We start from the raw sequence: 18,045 nt of genomic DNA on the forward strand, positions 1-18,045 counted from the left end.
ATGCTCTTCGAAAAATTAGTACGGCATCAGAAACTCCCTTTCCATTTTGTCGGCTCTCGCCGTTAGTTGGGCCTGACTTCTCTGCGACGCCTTCGCTCCACGGCAGCTCAGTTGATATTTAGCGGAGTCCCTCACATTGATACGTGTCTCTATGGCCGTCCCGCGGGACTCTTGTTTGTTGTGTCTACACACGACTAGAGCAGACATCCACTCGCCAAATGAATCTCGCCCAGACGACGGACAACAAGAAGCCGACCAAAAACATCACTCACCGAGAAAGAAGTCGGGCGCCATCGATGGAAACTCAAATTCGCTAGTGAAAATCGTTGTTTGGATGCTCTGCGCGCCTTTGCCCACAGGTTTCAGTTCACCCCTGGGATAGCTCTGTTTTTGGTGCGTGTGGTGGCTACTGTTGGATTTGTGGGAAAGCTTTTGGTGGGGTCTGTTTCGCCGGTTACGCGACGGTCGGTGCTCGATAATATAAACGCATCTGGCGCCAGATTTAGGTAAACCCCGGCCTATACCAAGGACTGCAACATGACGACTACGTCAGAATCTTTGACTGAAGAACTGCTGTTCTTCGACACGTTCTCCCATTGCGCCAGTGAGGTGAGTTACGAGGCTAATTACCAAAAAGAACAATGGCCAATCTAGGAGACGAACGTGACATAGAACGCTGCCTAGAAATAGGTTGTTAGCGGTGAACATTTTTGAAGGCACATATGAATCATTTGACTTTAACTTAACATTGAGTTTTATTTGCTGATAGCAATCCAAACAGCGTCAGCTTTTTAAGAGTTTTGGCTAGAATAATCGTACTAGATAAGAGCGAGTTTCAAAAAAAAAGTTGTCTACAGAACCTACCCAGTTATTACAAAAACCAATCACTGTATTGCCATTTTAATAACAGCCTTTCCGATAGCATTATCAACTACGCTGAGCTAATACATCGAATCTCATTGAATAGTTATGCAAGAAGTCATATCGAAAACTACCCATCTAAATAGTAAATGCTGCATGATTATGATTCGTTTTCACCAAAGAGGGCATATCGAACGATTGGTAATTCAGTGAAGGGGATGACTGTGATTTTTATCAAAATTTTTTTCTGGAAATGTCAAATGTTTTTCGAAGAAAACATGAAGCGACGCTTTTTAATATGCGTGTACATTACCGCTGATTACATTAGCAAAATTTTCTTTGTTATTTTCATCCCAATCTTTTATTTACAGTTCAATAGGCATAGGTACATTTTATAATAACATACTTACAGTGGTCAAATAATGGTAATTTTTATTCAAACGTTTGTCTAATTTAACTGCTAGCATTCAGTCCATTTGTGAATTCGTCTTTTTGTTTGCACAAGGAATTACTATAACACCTGCTCTCATATTTATCAATTAACAGAATGATTTATTAAAACCTTATATATAATTTCTTTAAAATAATTGATTAATATTATTTATTTACAAAATAATGCCTATAAAATGTTGCACAATGCTTAATGTAGGATACCGAATCAAATATTCTGTAGAAGTTGTTCTGAAAATACCTAGGTACCATCCTACCATTTTAATCTAAAAGAACCGGAAAAATTATATAAATGTAAGCCCTCACATCATACCTTCTAGCAGTAGTAGTGTAGTATCTTTTAGGTAAAATCTGCATTTGTTGTCTGTAGCGTATTTAATGGATAAGTTTAAAACTTTCCAGCCAAGCAATGCTTACTTTGTTTGCTCGCTAGGTAAAACTAATGTTTATAAAAATCTCTTTGACCTTGTATCATGTATATCAATAAACAGAGACGATTTCAATTAAAACTGTGGCGAAATGTCGAGGTGACAAAAAACTGGAAAAAAAATATTTTCTCATATTTGACTCTAACTAATCTAATTCAGTCAATGCTTTGAAACAATTCAGATGACATTTTCTTTTTTTTCTATATATATATATATATATATATATATATATATACGATATAGTTTGAGACACAATATATAATGACATAATATACAACACTGCTCTCTCTCTATAGCCAGTGAAATAGTGCTAACCGAAATTGAAGGATCAAATATGCAATCAATTTCGGTTAGCACTATTTCACTGGCTATAGAGAGAGAGCAGTGTTGTATATTATGTCATTATATATTGTGTCTCAAACTATATCGTTGTGTGATTTTATGATGTACCTGTTATTTCCAACTTCTGATTAGCTACGCTTGTCTGTATATTCTTACTTTACAAAGCGTCCGTTTTTGTTTCGTCCGTTCAGGAATCGGGGAACATGGATCTCGTGCAGTTCCCTCAGCCCGTCGAGGTGTCGGAGGTAAGGGTAATTCCGCTCGGCTGTCGAGTTCAGGCAGACTTCCCCGGTGGACACCCGCGTCTCGGGGCTACAAATCCCTCAGCATTTCAGGTATTCTATTTTGCCAGACGATTTTTGCCATCGAAAAGTTCAATTAGGGCTTTTGTTCGGCCCCGTATTCATAATACGTTAGGCAGTATGTGACCGTAAGTACGAGCTACGCATTTTCTCATTCTACCTATATACCTCACTCGATTCCGTTTACAGTTGGAGCTCTTCGTGAACGATTTATCACGACGAAACTCGTCAACATTCGTTCAGCTCGGTGAATTGGGATTCACACGGGATGAGATCCGATTCGTTCCACGTCGGGTACCAACAGACGGTCTACTTATCAAAGGCGGATACACTACAATCACTTTGGCCGTGTACGGGAATCTCACTAGGCTTGAGCAGGAGAACACCCCGCCACAACAGCCGCAGCCAGTTCATCATCATCATCAGCAACTGCAACAGCAGCAGCAGCAACAGCAGCAGCAACAACAACAGCAGCAACAGCAGCAACAACAACAACAGCAACATATAGTTGCACAGCAGCAAGTCCATATACAGTCCCAACAACACCAACACGTCGTTCCTGCTCAACCGGAACAACCTCCTATTAGCGGACATAAAGTCGGCATGTATCATATTTTATCATGTTTGGACCATGACCAATATCATAATTCACTGGTTACGGCTGTACCACGTATAATTACTTCCCCAAAAAGGGTAAATGCACTTTATTAGAATGAAATTTTAGTAGAACAAAGAAAAATATATTTAAATATTAAATATATAAATATCTCCACCTAAAAGCATAACGTGGCCTGGTCATTGATGACGTTGCTAGTTCGTCAGAAAATAAGTCCGTAAATCATTGGTGCTGCGTCGCTTTTACATCGTTCTCGTATTTAACAAGGTCATATTATCAACGGATTATATTTCGTAATATTTATCATTACTATCGTTACGATTATTCGCAGATGATTGTTAGAATATATATATATCTGAACTAATTAGCACTGTGCCATGTTGTGTAGCAGACGATAAGAAGGTGCAATGCTCACCAACAGTTCCCGCGAAATTTTAAAAACGAATTATTCATTTACTTCATGTTTCTCTCGATCTTGACACTTTCTTGTAGAGCATGCAATTGGCCACACGCACGTACATCACTTGAAACAGCAGCAAACTCCAGCCGAACAGAAACATACACCTGTGGAGGTACCTCTCGAGTGGAAATCCGAAACGGAGCCACAACAGGATGTACGACAGACACACGCCCATTATAAAGATGGTGAAGCGCGGCATCTGCGAGAGGTCAAAGAGCAGTCCGCCCATTCAACGTCTATCGTTAAAGAGTACAGAAACTCAGCCAGCTCTCCGCGGGACGACAAACGAATTTCACAGTTGGCAGGACACATAAAAGATGAGCCTTTTGTGAAAGAACAACATTCAAACGATGACGGCAGGTAACTGAACAGGAAATGAGATTTTCTAAACAACAGTTTTCCTATTCATCTGCGTATCAAAGCTAATATCATATTTCTAGAAATTGATAGATTTATGTCAATAGAAACGATTCCTAGATGTGCCGTCAGCAAAGAGCTTATTTACGTCCCATTCATGGAAAGGTAGCCGTCATTAGATACAAAGAACGGGTTGTCGCTTACCGTATGCTTTGGCGATCATTGAGTTTAGAAAATGTTTATTTACAACCTGTTCTCTACGGACGTTTCTCTTATTTTCACAGATTTACTCCACCTAGCGGCGGTCTTTCTGCTAAAAAGCGGAAACGACCCCGAACTCCACCGATTCCATGTGAAATCCCGGCGGAGGCAACGTCATCACCACCCCTTCTAGTAGGTCGTCTGCTAAAGGAGGAAATTGACGATCGATCAGATAGTGGCGGTGAACGGCGAGATCGAAGCCGTCGAGAGGAACGGCACGGCCGCGACAAGGACATCCGAGAGATCAGGGACCAACATGACAGACATGAGTCGCGTCATTCAAAACGACAAAGGAGCGGCAGCAGTGGTGGGGACCGAGACCGCGCAGACAGCGGGCGAGAGGAATCCAGATCCGAATCTGCTAGAGTGGATTCTGGCACAAGAGACAGCGGAAGGTCACGAGAAGAACGTGAGCGAGACCGGAGCGATCGGGAGAAAGGTGAAGCAAAGGATCGGGATTCGAAGGATGGTGGGAAAGACCGAGAAAGGGGAGAGCATCGAGAACGGGACAAAGATCGCGACAGGGATAGGAGCAGGGAGGAGTCAAGGCGGGAGCGTCAGAGAGATAGCCGAAATACAGATGGAGCTTCGCGAACCGAACGCGGAAATGAGCGAAAGAGAAGCGAATCGTCTGATTCAAAGGATGAATTTTCTGATGACCTCGAAGAGATCTCGTCGGACGATGAGCCTTTCGATCCAGCTACAGCTATGATTGAAGATTCACCTAATGCTAGGGGATCGGGACCCAGCCAGGATGTCCTTGAGTTTATTGTTGACCTGAAGCAACAACTTGATGAAGAAGTGGGTTCAGCCAGTTTTCTTAGAGAAGGGAGACATCTGTCACCAGGTCTGGACAGTGTTAGGCTTGATGAACTAGTTCAAAGAGTAGAAGCTGAAGCCGTCGAAAGTCGAGGAGGTGAAAAATTTGTGTTGGCGATGGAGGATGTCGCTAGTCTTTTCGGGCCAAACTCAAGGATGGACCGCGTGCCGACTGTGGTTCGTCGTACGTTAATACAATGGTGTCGCGATGGGTTGGACTTTGACCTTGCACTCGAGCAGAGCCAGCCAGCGTTCAAGGTACGTCACCTCAAAGCAGGTCTGCGGCTTGTGGCTGCTGTGATGACGGCCTCTGATGAGGAAACTATGGCAGAACTGCTGAGAACTGATGTAGCCGGAGGACACTTCCTACGTCTTTACCTAAAGCCACATATGTATCTTCCTTTGAAGCTGCAGTTGGTTAGGTGTCTCGACATGTTAAGCCGTTTCCAGTGCGGACTACGATATTTGATGTATCATCGTTTTACATTGACGTTTGGTGATTCCGTCGAAGAAGAGTACACCTGCTACCAAGCCTTGGTTAAAGTGCTTTTGGAAAATCCTTCCAGTCGACTCAGTGTGGCGTTGTCATCCTTGCTAAGCAAATTGCACTTATGCGACCTGTGTGCAACGCTAAAAAACGTTGCTGTCGACCTGATGAACAGCGAGCCCGATATGGAGCCATCATTAGACGAAGCTGCGAGCATTCTCAAGCAGATTTTTGACACTCATTTAGAGGCGGGCACCACGATGGGGCAGTACCCGAGATCGCTGCCAGCCAAGGCAAAATTCGAGTCGCCAACATCTGTGGTTGATCCATACACTGGTCTATACTCGATGTATCGTTACAACGATCTGTTGGTAACGTGCTGTGTTTTGGCTGCTAGAAGCAAAGCGTTCCGCTCGACGTTAGGGAGCTTCCTCGATGAGATCATGTCAACTATGCCGGGATGTCTTTACTTGCTCGAGAAACCAATTCTGGTGCCCCTGTTAGAGCGACTGGTTCCAGATGTTTCGGCGACACTGAGATCGGTAGCGTTGATAAGTACAGTATTTGAACAGACGTCGAAAGAAATGACAGAAGATTTGCATGAAGATCTCGATCAGAATGAAATTTTGGTTGGGGCACTACATCGATTGGCTTCGTTAACATTAGAAAAGGCTAATCCACGTCGAGTAGAGGGCCTCGTAAAAGCGTTTCTTCTCGAGAATAACATTGAATCAATTCTGCAGTTCGTGCAGAGACGCAACGGTGAACCGATTATAAAGACGACAGTTTGTTCAGGCTATGCCGTTGTGCTTATCAAAACCGTCGTACAACTTGGGACGCATGTGGACTTCTATGACAAGTATCTCACCAAATTAATTGAGGTAAGTTTGGTAATCGGTATTCTTTAATCTTCTGGCAGATACAACAATAATGAACGTAGTACATGTTTACACCTACAATAGCCTAGTACATCTTGTGTGACAGTCTATGCTAGACATTCACGTTACCGAACAATTTGCACATATTTAAAAACATGGTGGAAACTGTAGGTCCGTTCCATTCTTTGTGAATTAAATGAAATGGGAACAATCATTATCAATGGCAATTGTGGTTGTGCGCTTATGCTGTATGGCTTTAGCTTTCAGAAACCAGTAGTCGACTTGACTCACTGTCGCCGTGGCTGGAGCCCTTGGCCAAACTCCAGTTTCCCTTAGAGCATACCTGTGTAGCCCTGCTGGTGACAGGGATCAAGGCATATATGCAGGAAAACGCCTTGCTTTGCCCCCAGATGATCGCTTCGGTTCGAACACTGCGAGGTATCTCGGCACCGGGAGACATTCTGCGGCCTGATGAACCGTTCCTTAAACATCGATATAATCTGGCTGAACTTTTCTCGCAGGATGGTCTTACGGTATTGTCACAGCTCATCGAAAAGCTTTGCGAGTATTACGCCGCGCCACTCGCAGTCAAGCTAGAACTCAGTTCAAAGGCCAAGGTACTTCGTGTGCTTCAGGTTCTCACTCCAGCGGTCGAAATGGTATCACAAATGCTGAAGATGGTTATCTGTTGCCGGGGTGCTGCATTCAAAGATCTAACACCTATACCAGTGCTGCTAAATGCTTACCAGCTATTCTGGATGTTAGGCGAGGAAAGGCTGAGCTACATCACAGTGACAACGTTGCTAGCGTATACACAACCGACGCAAGATGGCACAGAGACGGAGCAAACATTAAACAAAAGCCTTTGGACGATGATGCTCAAGAAGGTTCTCGTGAACCTCCGAAGTGGACCAAAGGCATTCGGAACAACGCTACAAGTTCTCTGCGAGCTGCTCCCACTCCCGCTGCCGATGAAGGTAGATCGGCCACTCGAAAGCGAAGAGGACGCAAAGATTCTGATTACAAATCGCAAGCTCTGGTCCGTGCATCTCGATCAGTGTCGGTCCGAGCTACTCGAGTTATATCAGACGTTGAGTTCGTCAACGGATCTTAACGTAATTCGTATGCTGGAACTATTCACAATACAAATATGTGACTTAAGTGCGCCATCCTGTCAGATGATCCTGGATATCCTGTCCGAGACGATTTCCACTTTTCCTAAAGAAGGTATCGATCAGCGCTATCTTCATGGTCCCCTGAGCTTACTTTCAAAGCTCTGCGAAAACCACCTTCCAGCGTCTGTTGGTGTCCTATTGCTATACGGCAATTCAGAGTCAGAAACCAATCCTTTACAATCCGCATTGAAGCTCTTGAACGAGTCGACACAGGATGTTCCGGTTGTGTCAAGCATACACTTAGTGCGAAGTGTGTTACTTAAGGCTCACAGGTATTCGACAAAGGAGATGACATCAGGCCTGATCAGGGCGCTTCTGGCGCACGCCGCTAGTGAAAGAAGCAAGCCCTCGACCATCCTCGAAGTGCTCCGCAGTCTTATCAGCATGAAAACCGAGGACGTACCACACACAGGTGAAATTCTGGGAGAGTGTATTCCTTTAATATATCAAGGTGAGTTTTAAAACTGCTGTATTTGTCATTAAATTTTGAAAGTACAACCGAAGAGTGCCTCTAACAAATGGATGGACGGACACAGTAACAAAAAGAGTCAATCGCAACTAGAAAATCCTCGTTAACCAGAAATCTTGTTTTCACAACGTTTTCGTCGCTCCAGCTGCTGACCAGCTTGGTAACAAATTCGCCGCCGAGTGCCAAGACAGTTTAAGTGGTTTACTAAGCTTAGTAGAACTCATAAAGAAACTTGAGGAGAAGGCGTTACGAGACCTGATGTTGTTGAAACCTACGGAAACTACAGCAGATAAGCCGCATCCTCTAGCTACGCTTAAGGACAAACTTAAGCAGGAATCAATTGAGGGACTGGAGACAACTTACAATGAGCTACAAATTGTTATTGATGAGCACCAGGTATTTTTCTTTTTTATTTACAATTTAATCTAAAATAAAGAGCAATTTGAAGCAGGTTTCTTTTTTTTGTAGTACTTTTTTTTATCCTTAAGGGTGTTTGATATAAAAAAAATATTCTAGCAAAAATCTTACACTTTTCTTGAAGAATATTTTTTATTTTGCTGAAAAGTCTAATATGTAAATCACCTATACGCTTAAAAACTGTTGGCTCGTGGCCATATAGAATAATGGTAATATAGAATATTTCGTTTGTTATTTTTTTCTACTTATATTGCATGTCGAACCCACTTAGGATGTGCAGTTCAGCGATATGGAGTCAACAACCTCAAGACCCGATACGCCTGCTCCCGAGAGCATAACGGCTCAGAAGAGCCTTGGCGAAATCTTTGAAGCTGAAAGGGTGGTATACATCATCGATGACATACCCGACGTCGATCTCGACGCTACCAGGTATGTTTTTATGTTTTAAGCATATGTTTGGTTTAAGACATCAAAGTGACGATAAGCTTTATAGACCAGTCGAGAACATGGAGAGAATAATGGAGCCATTCCGTTGTTAACGTAGAAAATTTTTTTCATTTGGTGATGGACGACATCCTATTCTAGACTCCTACGTGTAACATCCGACCTAGATGAATACCAGCGCGAATGTTCACTGCAACGTGATACGCTACTTATCGAAACCGATCTTGTCGCCATCTCCGAGACGTGCACAATGTCCGAACTAAGTTTGCGGGCCGAACTCGAAAAAATGCTCGCTCGAACCATTAAGCAGGAGCCGCTTTTCGCTCTGCCGAAACATCATCGAAGCACAGGTCATGGGTCGGGTTCGGAAGAAGCGAAAAAGCAACAACCCTTTGTGGCTCCTATGCGCGCTAATGTGGCCCCATTGATGATGGCGAGACAGTCTCGTGCCAATGACCCCTTCCGGTCACGTCCGCCAAATACTTCCCGTCCGCCATCAATGCATGTCGATGACTTCGTCGCCATGGAAAGCAGTGGCTCGTCAAGAAATTCGATGCTGTCGATCCATCGACCAAATGAACGATCTCGCCCTATGGAACGATCCAGAGGACCACCTCGCAACTTGAATTGGCAGTCAAGTGGACCAGCTCAACGATACTTCTAGCCTTTCTCGTACCCTACTTTAAGTACTAACGAAGTGCGGTAATTCGACACGACGGCTCCGTTCGTCAGCAAAGGAGATTACAGAAATCGGCGACTATCCACTGCCAGTTTAACCACAAAGCGAAGTGCGTTTTCTCCTTTGAATGGGTAGATTTGCAATAAATGTTTGTGTGAACCCTCAGCGTCATGAACAAGCAAACGGCATATGTCGCTCGTCCAGGTAAATACTATTATGTGTGTAGTAGGAAAAAGAACAAAAAAATTTGAAGGAAGTTACGTAATTCGTGCCGACAAATAGGTGACGCTTAGAAGGGTTATTTCAGCGCCGGTGATTAGTCGGCTATAGTGTTGGCAGATCATTAAGGAAGGTTTAGTGAGCGAACGATAGGGCTTCGCCAGTAAAGAGGCCGGTATTCTAAACATGCAAGGTTGATATTCCAGATGCAAATCGTCACCTGTCAATCAGTTACATTTTGTAACAAAATCTATTACAAACAAGTACGATTGCAGATGTTGTAACAGGCGACTGATGGTTCTAATCGAATTAGGTTAATGTTCTCGAACAGTTAGCTATTCAACAAATGTGGAAATATGACAGAAGGAAATGTGGAAATATGACAGAAGGGTAACCCGAAGCGGGTAAAACGAACTTGGTTTCCTATTTTTCTAGGACGGAAAATAGGAAGCCAGCCTAGTAAAGAAGCTTGTGAATTCAGTAATAATAGGGTTGTAGTATAGCAGCAGTCGTATTGGCGATTAATGTACTTCACCCCTATTGTTATGCGTATATCCTTGTGAGAACGTGGAATGAGACGAATTCGTAGAACGAAATAGATCAAAAATAGATAGATACAGGTGTCACAGTAAAAGTTTTATGTAAAATGTGTAAATACACAGTAAAAATAAATGAGGATGGGCTGTGGGGTGCGAGAAAGGCAGTAAAATGGACAAATATTAAGTAAATAAGGAAATAAAAGATTATTTTATAATATTGGAGGTGAATGTTTCGTCTACCAGTATTTCGGTTCCGCGTCGGGCGGTGACAATTGTAGAATGAGAAGAGATTTCTTTTAGGTAAATTAGAATCTATATTTTGTAATGTAATTTATTTCGTGTTTAACTTTTAATCATACTTTTTTAGCGTATTTTTGTCAATAAATTGTAAACATGTTTCCGAACATGTTTTACGATTGTGCGTTATTTAATAGATTCTATCTAGACTGTGGCAATTAGAACAGTCGGTATACATGGACACATATTTATGTAATTTAAGGTAATATTGATAATATTGTAAAATGTTTCAAAGGGTACTAGATCAGTACGTTTGGATCACATTGTTTGTCCTATAACTATATCAAGGCAGCGCTATGGAACTACTTTTGAAATGTATATTGTCGGTATGTAAGCGTAAGTGAATCAAATTGTTCTCGTATGACAAAGTTAATTGTTGCTCATTCAATATACATAATGTTATTTTACTAGTCAGTAAACGGGATCGTATCCCGTATCGTGCAGACACATTATATTAATGTTTTAATTTTTATGCATGATATCGCTTTAGTGAAGCACCACATCTAACGGTTCGCACTTTTCAGCATTAAACGGAGTGTACCTATTGCGCGGTTTCGACTTAAAATGTTTTGGGTTACAAACACGCAGGTCCCGCAGTTTGGTAGACAAATGCGTTAGCTCTGCACTATCACACGGACGACGCAAATACATTTCAAAACCAAGCGGGTTCAATTCATGGAGTGACTTATTATTTAGAAACGATAAAAAAAAAGTTATTCAGATTTGTGCTAAGTATTTTGGGCTCAAGTTCCGAAGAATAGAATACTATCGCAATGGTATGGGTCACTTGGATTTATTTGCATAAATTTAAATCTATACGAGCTTTTTTGAATATCTATCAGAATCTGCCAGCTTAGACCTAATACCTGTACCCTAGAGATTGTGTTAGTTACTGCGTGGTTTCAACATACATGACGTAATTAACTAACAATATATGTGACAGGCTGACGGGGCACACGACATACAAAAAGCCATCAATAATCCATTTTGAAATCCGTAGACTCCTTATTTATTAAGCAACTTTTTCTCATTTTTAAGTAGAACTGTGATTGATGTTCACGTTACGCTGCATTACAACGTCATTAGCAACCAATATCAGCAAACTGATTTGATATAAAAGTCAATTTGTTATTGCTCATTTATTTAGCTCTGTGTATACGGTAGAAAACTACAGCTCAGTCAGACGCAGGTTCTACGTTCGTGGCTACTATGCTTCTGTATCTCACGTATGCCGTATGTATATATACAGGTGCTGGTCGGGACGCTTCTTGTTGAAATCTTGTTAGGCCCTGTCAAGGTAATAAATACACCACTTTTCGAAACATACGATGATATTCTGTTCTGAAGCATTTGATACTGTTAAAATATGATCTGATCTATGCGATTGTGTATGCGTTAGTCGAGAACAAAGCTAGCTAAATTGTGTGATTACAGTTTGAATGGGGTACCGGAAAATTAATTGACTGTGGTATCATTCGATACGTGTCGTTACTGCGCCAGCGTTATAATTTAGAACGAGGAAACCGTAACAGCATAGCGCAAATTTTCAACCAAGAACTGAACATCGTAATGAGATTCGTTGGAACCAGTCTATAAGGTAATGATGATGACGGAAAAATTGATTCAAAGTGTTAAAATTGTAACTTGTAATCTGATAAATGTTTGCTGCCACTGATGAGATTCTTTCTTGTCTCATTTCGACGAAAAACTATTGCGCTTGTTATAGGAACGCAGCTTAATAATAATAATAATAATAATCGAAGCTAGAAGAAGTGTCAACGAACGATGACATTGTATAAATGTAAAGCGAAGGTAATTTCGATGGTAGATGAGGCTTTCTGGTCGAATCCGTCCGAATAACGACGAACCTTTGGGTGTGCTTTCCATGTTTGAGAAGAACTCGTAAGGTTGCTCAAATTCGTGCCGGGCGATGATGTCCTGTAACAAGTATGCAATAATAATTACTATGGAAAAACGCGTTTAATTCTACATTATACCTAATATGTAAGTATCTCGGTAACAAGCCGGATAGGGCGTGAGTACGGAACTGCGTTCCACGTTTGATCAACAGCAGAGAGCAGATAATTTCAACCCTAATATCAGCTCACTTTGGGAGTTACGTACGACCAGTGCGAATTATAGGCGAACTTGCTACACGTAGTGTTCTCGAAAGTAGGTTCGATCACACTAATAGAGAATATTGCTAGTTTCGAAAATATTAATGCCGAAGACTGTTAGCCTTTACAAGACAAATAAGTGCATATGAATAATCGGGTATGAATATCACAACAACGTGAGTATAAACAAAATACATCGTATCCCCTTCATCATTCTCATTTCAAAGATCTCTGTGCCCTCTGATAGAGAACAAAGAGATTCGAAAAGCCTGATACCCTTACCATCTGGGGCTCTTGACAGTCGGTGAGGAGCACATTTACCAAACGCTAGCTTCCATCCAATAGTTCATACCGGAAACTCGACCTGTGTGCCGGCCATGTTCATCAATGAACCTATAATATCTATTCCTCATACAGAATCTGTTTTAAATATATAGAAACCAGGCACAGTTAACAACATCGTGTAACATTTTTGGCCGAGTTTAGCCTAACACACGTTTCTGAAACACAGAAGTCTCATTACCTTGTTGCACTATTTTGACCATTTATATTTGTTTTTCTAATACACTGTGTCGTTGTTTCAGCAATTCATAAAGTACCGCATCGTTCGAGTCACGTTACTGCTCTATCACATTTTAGCATTTCGGCCGGACTGCTTCAGTAGTTCCATCCGATCACCCTGTTTGGGTCAAACCAAGTTATATATTCGATTTTGCTTACAATTGAAACGGTATGAGGACTGCGTCATTATAGATCTTTACTTCAAAGCTTTTTTTTTTTTATAAGTAAATATTACATGAAAATCGGGGTTTCACCTGTATCTTTGTTTGCTTTGATTTGAAGTTGGGCTTTAACCATCAATATAATGACGAGGATTGCTGTGGCTTTTTCCATGCGTGTGCCCTTTGATAACCGCGGAGTCGAGGCACAGCGGCCGCAGTAAGACAACTATCAGTGTTGGTCGCTGCCGACTCTCCACAGGCCATGGTCCCAAATTAGGAAATACCCGTCGAAGTTCGAAAGGTCCGAGGTTTGGAAGTAAAAATCTCGTTGATTGTTTGCTGCTGCTGCTGTTATTGTACCGAGAATCTTCCGAGTTGCTGGTACGGCTTCCGTCACTGTAGTTAATTGTAAGACCGGAAATGAAGAGAATTATAATTCAAGGTGTTATAAAACAATGAGCAAAGTTTTTTTTCTACTAGTCTTGAAATTTCAACACTTTAATGTACACAGTATATCTAAGCAGGTTACGAAGGTGCTAAATCTGCAGGTAAAACATTTGGGAATTCGGCATGACAAAATGAGGCAAATAGTAATATTTAAACGTTTATTGATTAACATTTTGCCCCTTTTTGTCTGCACAGGATTGAAATCATTCACCATTAATGGTCCTCTTCTGTTTAAAAGTTCTTTCATGAAAAAAAAACTTGGGTTTTTGTTTCTGTCCGAAGCTAAAAAGGTGCATAAAACTAGTTTACTCTTTGCCTATATAATTACGTACTAAACTAAATTTGAGAATCCAAAAACGGAAAATTACCCTTTAACTTACTTATCATGATAGGCATTCTTGTTGTTAGAATTCCGTAGATGGTAATTGCTGCCGCTTGTTGAATCCCCCTTGTCGCTGAATTTTGATGGCCACCGACAACCGAGTTCGTACCCGAGATCTAATTGGCGCTTCGTGCACGATATCCGCGCTGCTCATTGAAGTCGGTATCGTTTTAACGATGAAACGTGCCTGAATAGTGATTTACAGTGGAGCATAAGCGATTAAAGGATGTCTATAAAGGTGCACAAAATGGAAACATTTAATGTAACGGGATAACAGATCACTTGACGAGCGTATGCACTGGAAACAAACAAACGGCTGTTAAAACTACTACGTTTTCGTTTCATATAAAACTTTATGTACCGATATGCACTGAAGCTGCTTTAAAATATTTTATGATAATAATAGCCGTGTCTTGGCTTACAGCGTAAGTACTGAAAGAAGGAAAATAAGCGTTTAAAGTGACAAGTACTTCAGACAAACCGCCTTCGAAATACTTGAATACAAAGTATTCACTCATTGCCACTTCTCGCGAATAGAATTAGTAGTTTGCTGTAACGTGACTTTCTTAATTTAGTCCTCACAAAAATAAGAATACATGTGTCCTCGCTGTCCTGCTAGAACCGAATCTTTGTCCTAATCATCAGAAGCCTTTTTAGATGATGCAACGTTCAAGCGAATAAGCAGCTCGGAATAGTAAGAATCGCTTATTGTTTTTCTACCAATAGTAAAACAGTCGATGTAATTCATTTCGTACACATCTAAAAAAGTGTTACAATTTTTCGAATCAGCTTTCCCATTTGATCCACGTAGCCGTTCGTGTGTATAACTTTTGATTATGTAGGAAGTTAAAAGTTACTGGCCTTTGTTAGCCCTTGGTAATTTCATTGGTTCATTTGGTTGGCTGACTATGAACATTTTTTCTGTTATCTGGGATGAGATCTGCTTTGGTTACCTTGGAGATACCGCTGCTTCCCAAACGTTTTACTAATTGTACTAATGATTATATTAATTATTGTATAAAATAGATAGAAAAAAATAAGATAAACATTTTTATTCACAAAGAATATAATGTCAACGACAAAGAAAACGCATCTACAGGCTGAAGCCTGTAGATGCGTTTTCTTTCAGTTGCCTTCATCCGAGCACGTTGTATATTCGAATGTAAATTCATGGCGAGAAGCTGAACTTACCATTAAGTTGCAGTCGCAGTCTATATTTGGTATCTTCGTATCCCACCCGATTTACGAACCGGAAATAACGCCTATTTCCAGTATACCTGTGTCGCATGCTCATTTGCGTCTATGGTACTACAGAATGATCCTTTTTGAACAAAAAATTGATGGCAGCAAATTTTTTCGATGAACTTCGGATACAAATCGAATGACGCGCCACGCGAGATCTACATGTAGAGGGTATGGGATCCACTCAACGCTTGTCAGTCAAAACCGCGAGAATATTTTGATCTAAGGTAGGTCTTTGTCGCCTAAACGCACCTCATTCAACCTAAACTTACAATGGTATGGGAAGCTTAATGGAAGTTAATTATTACCTTTGAAGGCCTGTATGCATTCAGCTCTTCAATATACTTCCAATTGTGCCTGAAAGTGAACTTCTGTCGTAAGTTATCGCTGTTATATAGCATTTTACGTTAAGCTCATCTTATTATATAATCCTGACACCTTCCCCGAAGGCTAGGTAGGCGCGGCCATTTCCGGAACGGGATGAATCTGGGCCCGTTGTAGCCAATGGACGGCCAGCTTCCGAGTATTGTGGGTACATAAGTGCTAAATATGACACCTGTAACGAACGCTTACCTCATAACGAGACTGATGAAAAACCATTGGCTATACCTCTGCGTGACGTCGTTAAATTCAAACATATTTGGGACGTCTGAATAATGTCAAACTGATACCATTCCCGTACAGACTTGAACCTTGCCCTTGACACCACGTTATCTCTTTATAGGACCACGTTATCTCTTTATAGGACGGTGCGACGTCTTATGAAGAGATATATAACGTTCGCATTAACTTTTATCGACATTGATAGAAGACGTAATGTCTGCAATGTTATTAATAATGTCTGCAACAGCAAGGTAACACGCGAGGTGCAATTAATAAGTATAAGCGGAAGTCCAACGCTCAATGGAGCACGGTGGGGATAGTTTTTATGATGCGAGTGTTAGTAATATGAACCCTATAGAGCTACAGCGCAAACCGAGTCGCGTCGATGTAGCTTGATGTTAGTTCCAACTTAAGCCACAAGACTATGGTTTTAATTCGACATTTGATATAACTAACAAATATTGAAGCACCACATTTCGATTGCACATCAGCTATCACTGCATTCAATTTGTGATTTTTGCTACACCGAATTCGCATTTTATTTGGACGTGCTTCATATCGTTGATAAATATTATTTCGTTTGAATCTTGTTGTAAATGTACGATCGCTCGAAGAAGCATGATTCCCTTGTAAATATTCATTATAATTGGTAATTGGGTTACTTTTTCAGCCATAGAACAGACATTATGCGCTATAAAATGTATGCTGTCTTGGATCCTCTCAAATAAAATTAATATCATATAGAAAAGTCAGTCTTGCCTAATAGACAGATATCTAAAAGAATTCCGTTATTCTATCTTTGCTCAGCTATTTTAACTGTTCTACACATGGATCTGTTGTTTTGACATCAGGCGAAAATTCTTTGCACGATGAACTGAGGAAGGATTCTCCCATAGGAGAAAGGTACTTGTATAGAAGATGAATAAGTGTCTTCGAAATGATAGTCACTGATAAATTACATGATTATTCCTACCTGTTCCATTTCCCACTATAACGTGAGAACTGGTGATAGGCCTCACTGGGTAAACTTATAAAGATTAACGAAGTGAGGATACCAAGAAGGGCCGCACACATACACAGCCCTTACGACCGGCATCGTAATTGTTACTCGATAGACCGACGTTTGCTGATGTCTTCGACTTGTTAACCACTTCCTAGTTAACAAGAGATTGCGCCCAATAGCCCAAATCTAGAAGGGTGTAAAGAACCGCGCACTAGGAGACGTCTGCAGGAGTCTATCGTAAATAGGAGGTAGAAACGCAGGAAATCCACGCTTCATCGAAAAACCACAGTAGGCGTCACGGATTTCGTTGTTCTTGTTGCCAATTAGTGTGCAACTGATTGAGTTGTTATTACAATAGATAGTCAACCAGTTCTTTATTCCAACGTGCCTGTTCTGCATATGTAAAAGTGTGTAGTATCTCCAAGCAAATACTCTGGATGGACGCAATCAAAATGCAAAAAAAAAATTAAATTGAAGAACGTAATGAGCCAATAACAAATGTAACGCAAACGGCGTGTTTCGATAGTGCTTGTGTTATGGTCTTGCGTTCGGCATTGAAGGCGGTAGTTATCAGTAGTTTATGCTGGACAAGCGATACTGAGTCACAGTTACAGCTGCTTAAAGAAACACGAGCCCCGGCTTCAAAGGACTCGTATAAATAGAGATACATCCTTTACCACATCAATTAGATCGCTGTCGCTCTGTTTGACAGATTGGACGGTATCGGAACTGCTGTGGACGCTGGCGAAAGCTTGTTGAAGAAAATTTTGCTTCGTATATCGTTGCGATTTTATGCATTGAAAGGTTTATAGGGTGGTAATCTTATGAGAGTTCTGGCATTTATATCATATAGGGAATTTCACCGATTGGACGATCGATCTTGGTGCGTGATGTATCTGAGGCACTAGCAAGCATGATACTACTTACTAAGGTAACGCAAGTTCTAAAAATCATTCTTATTAGAAGCTGCAATGGTTAGACTTTGAAAGGGTTGCAACAGGTCTACAGTGGAAAACCTGGGCAACCTGG

The 18,045-nt window shown here is 41.2% G+C and overlaps 1 protein-coding gene and 1 long non-coding RNA gene across 4 annotated transcripts; one reads left to right on the forward strand and one right to left on the reverse strand.

The window, feature by feature from the left end:
- The first annotated feature begins 228 nt into the window (after nt 1-228).
- Nucleotides 229-10,624, forward strand: LOC111263988 (protein virilizer homolog). Of its 2 annotated transcripts, none has more exons than XM_022839542.2 (9): nt 229-609; nt 2,273-2,416; nt 2,573-2,984; nt 3,492-3,819; nt 4,101-6,264; nt 6,522-7,887; nt 8,051-8,301; nt 8,594-8,751; nt 8,908-10,624. In XM_022839542.2, exons 1-9 carry the CDS (start codon nt 538-540, stop codon nt 9,428-9,430), a joined length of 5,418 nt encoding a protein of 1,805 aa, XP_022695277.1. In that variant the 5' UTR covers nt 229-537; the 3' UTR covers nt 9,431-10,624. The 2 variants fall into 2 exon arrangements, with proteins under 2 accessions (XP_022695277.1, XP_022695278.1); XM_022839543.2 differs by having other exon boundaries at nt 6,522-7,848.
- An 857-nt stretch (nt 10,625-11,481) lies between these two features.
- LOC147753007 (uncharacterized) lies at nt 11,482-17,080 on the reverse strand. Of its 2 annotated transcripts, none has more exons than XR_015312514.1 (5): nt 14,167-17,080; nt 13,433-13,735; nt 12,900-12,981; nt 12,369-12,438; nt 11,482-11,789 (listed from the first exon to the last, which is right to left on the reverse strand). It is a non-coding gene; the product is annotated as an uncharacterized LOC147753007 (long non-coding RNA). The 2 variants fall into 2 exon arrangements; XR_015312513.1 differs by having other exon boundaries at nt 12,900-13,296; nt 14,167-17,079.
- Nucleotides 17,081-18,045: the final 965 nt, after the last annotated feature.

This window comes from Varroa jacobsoni, unplaced genomic scaffold (assembly GCF_002532875.2).
Source record: "Varroa jacobsoni isolate VJ856 unplaced genomic scaffold, vjacob_1.0 scaffold_809, whole genome shotgun sequence".
Classification (NCBI taxonomy): Eukaryota; Metazoa; Arthropoda; class Arachnida; order Mesostigmata; family Varroidae; genus Varroa; species Varroa jacobsoni.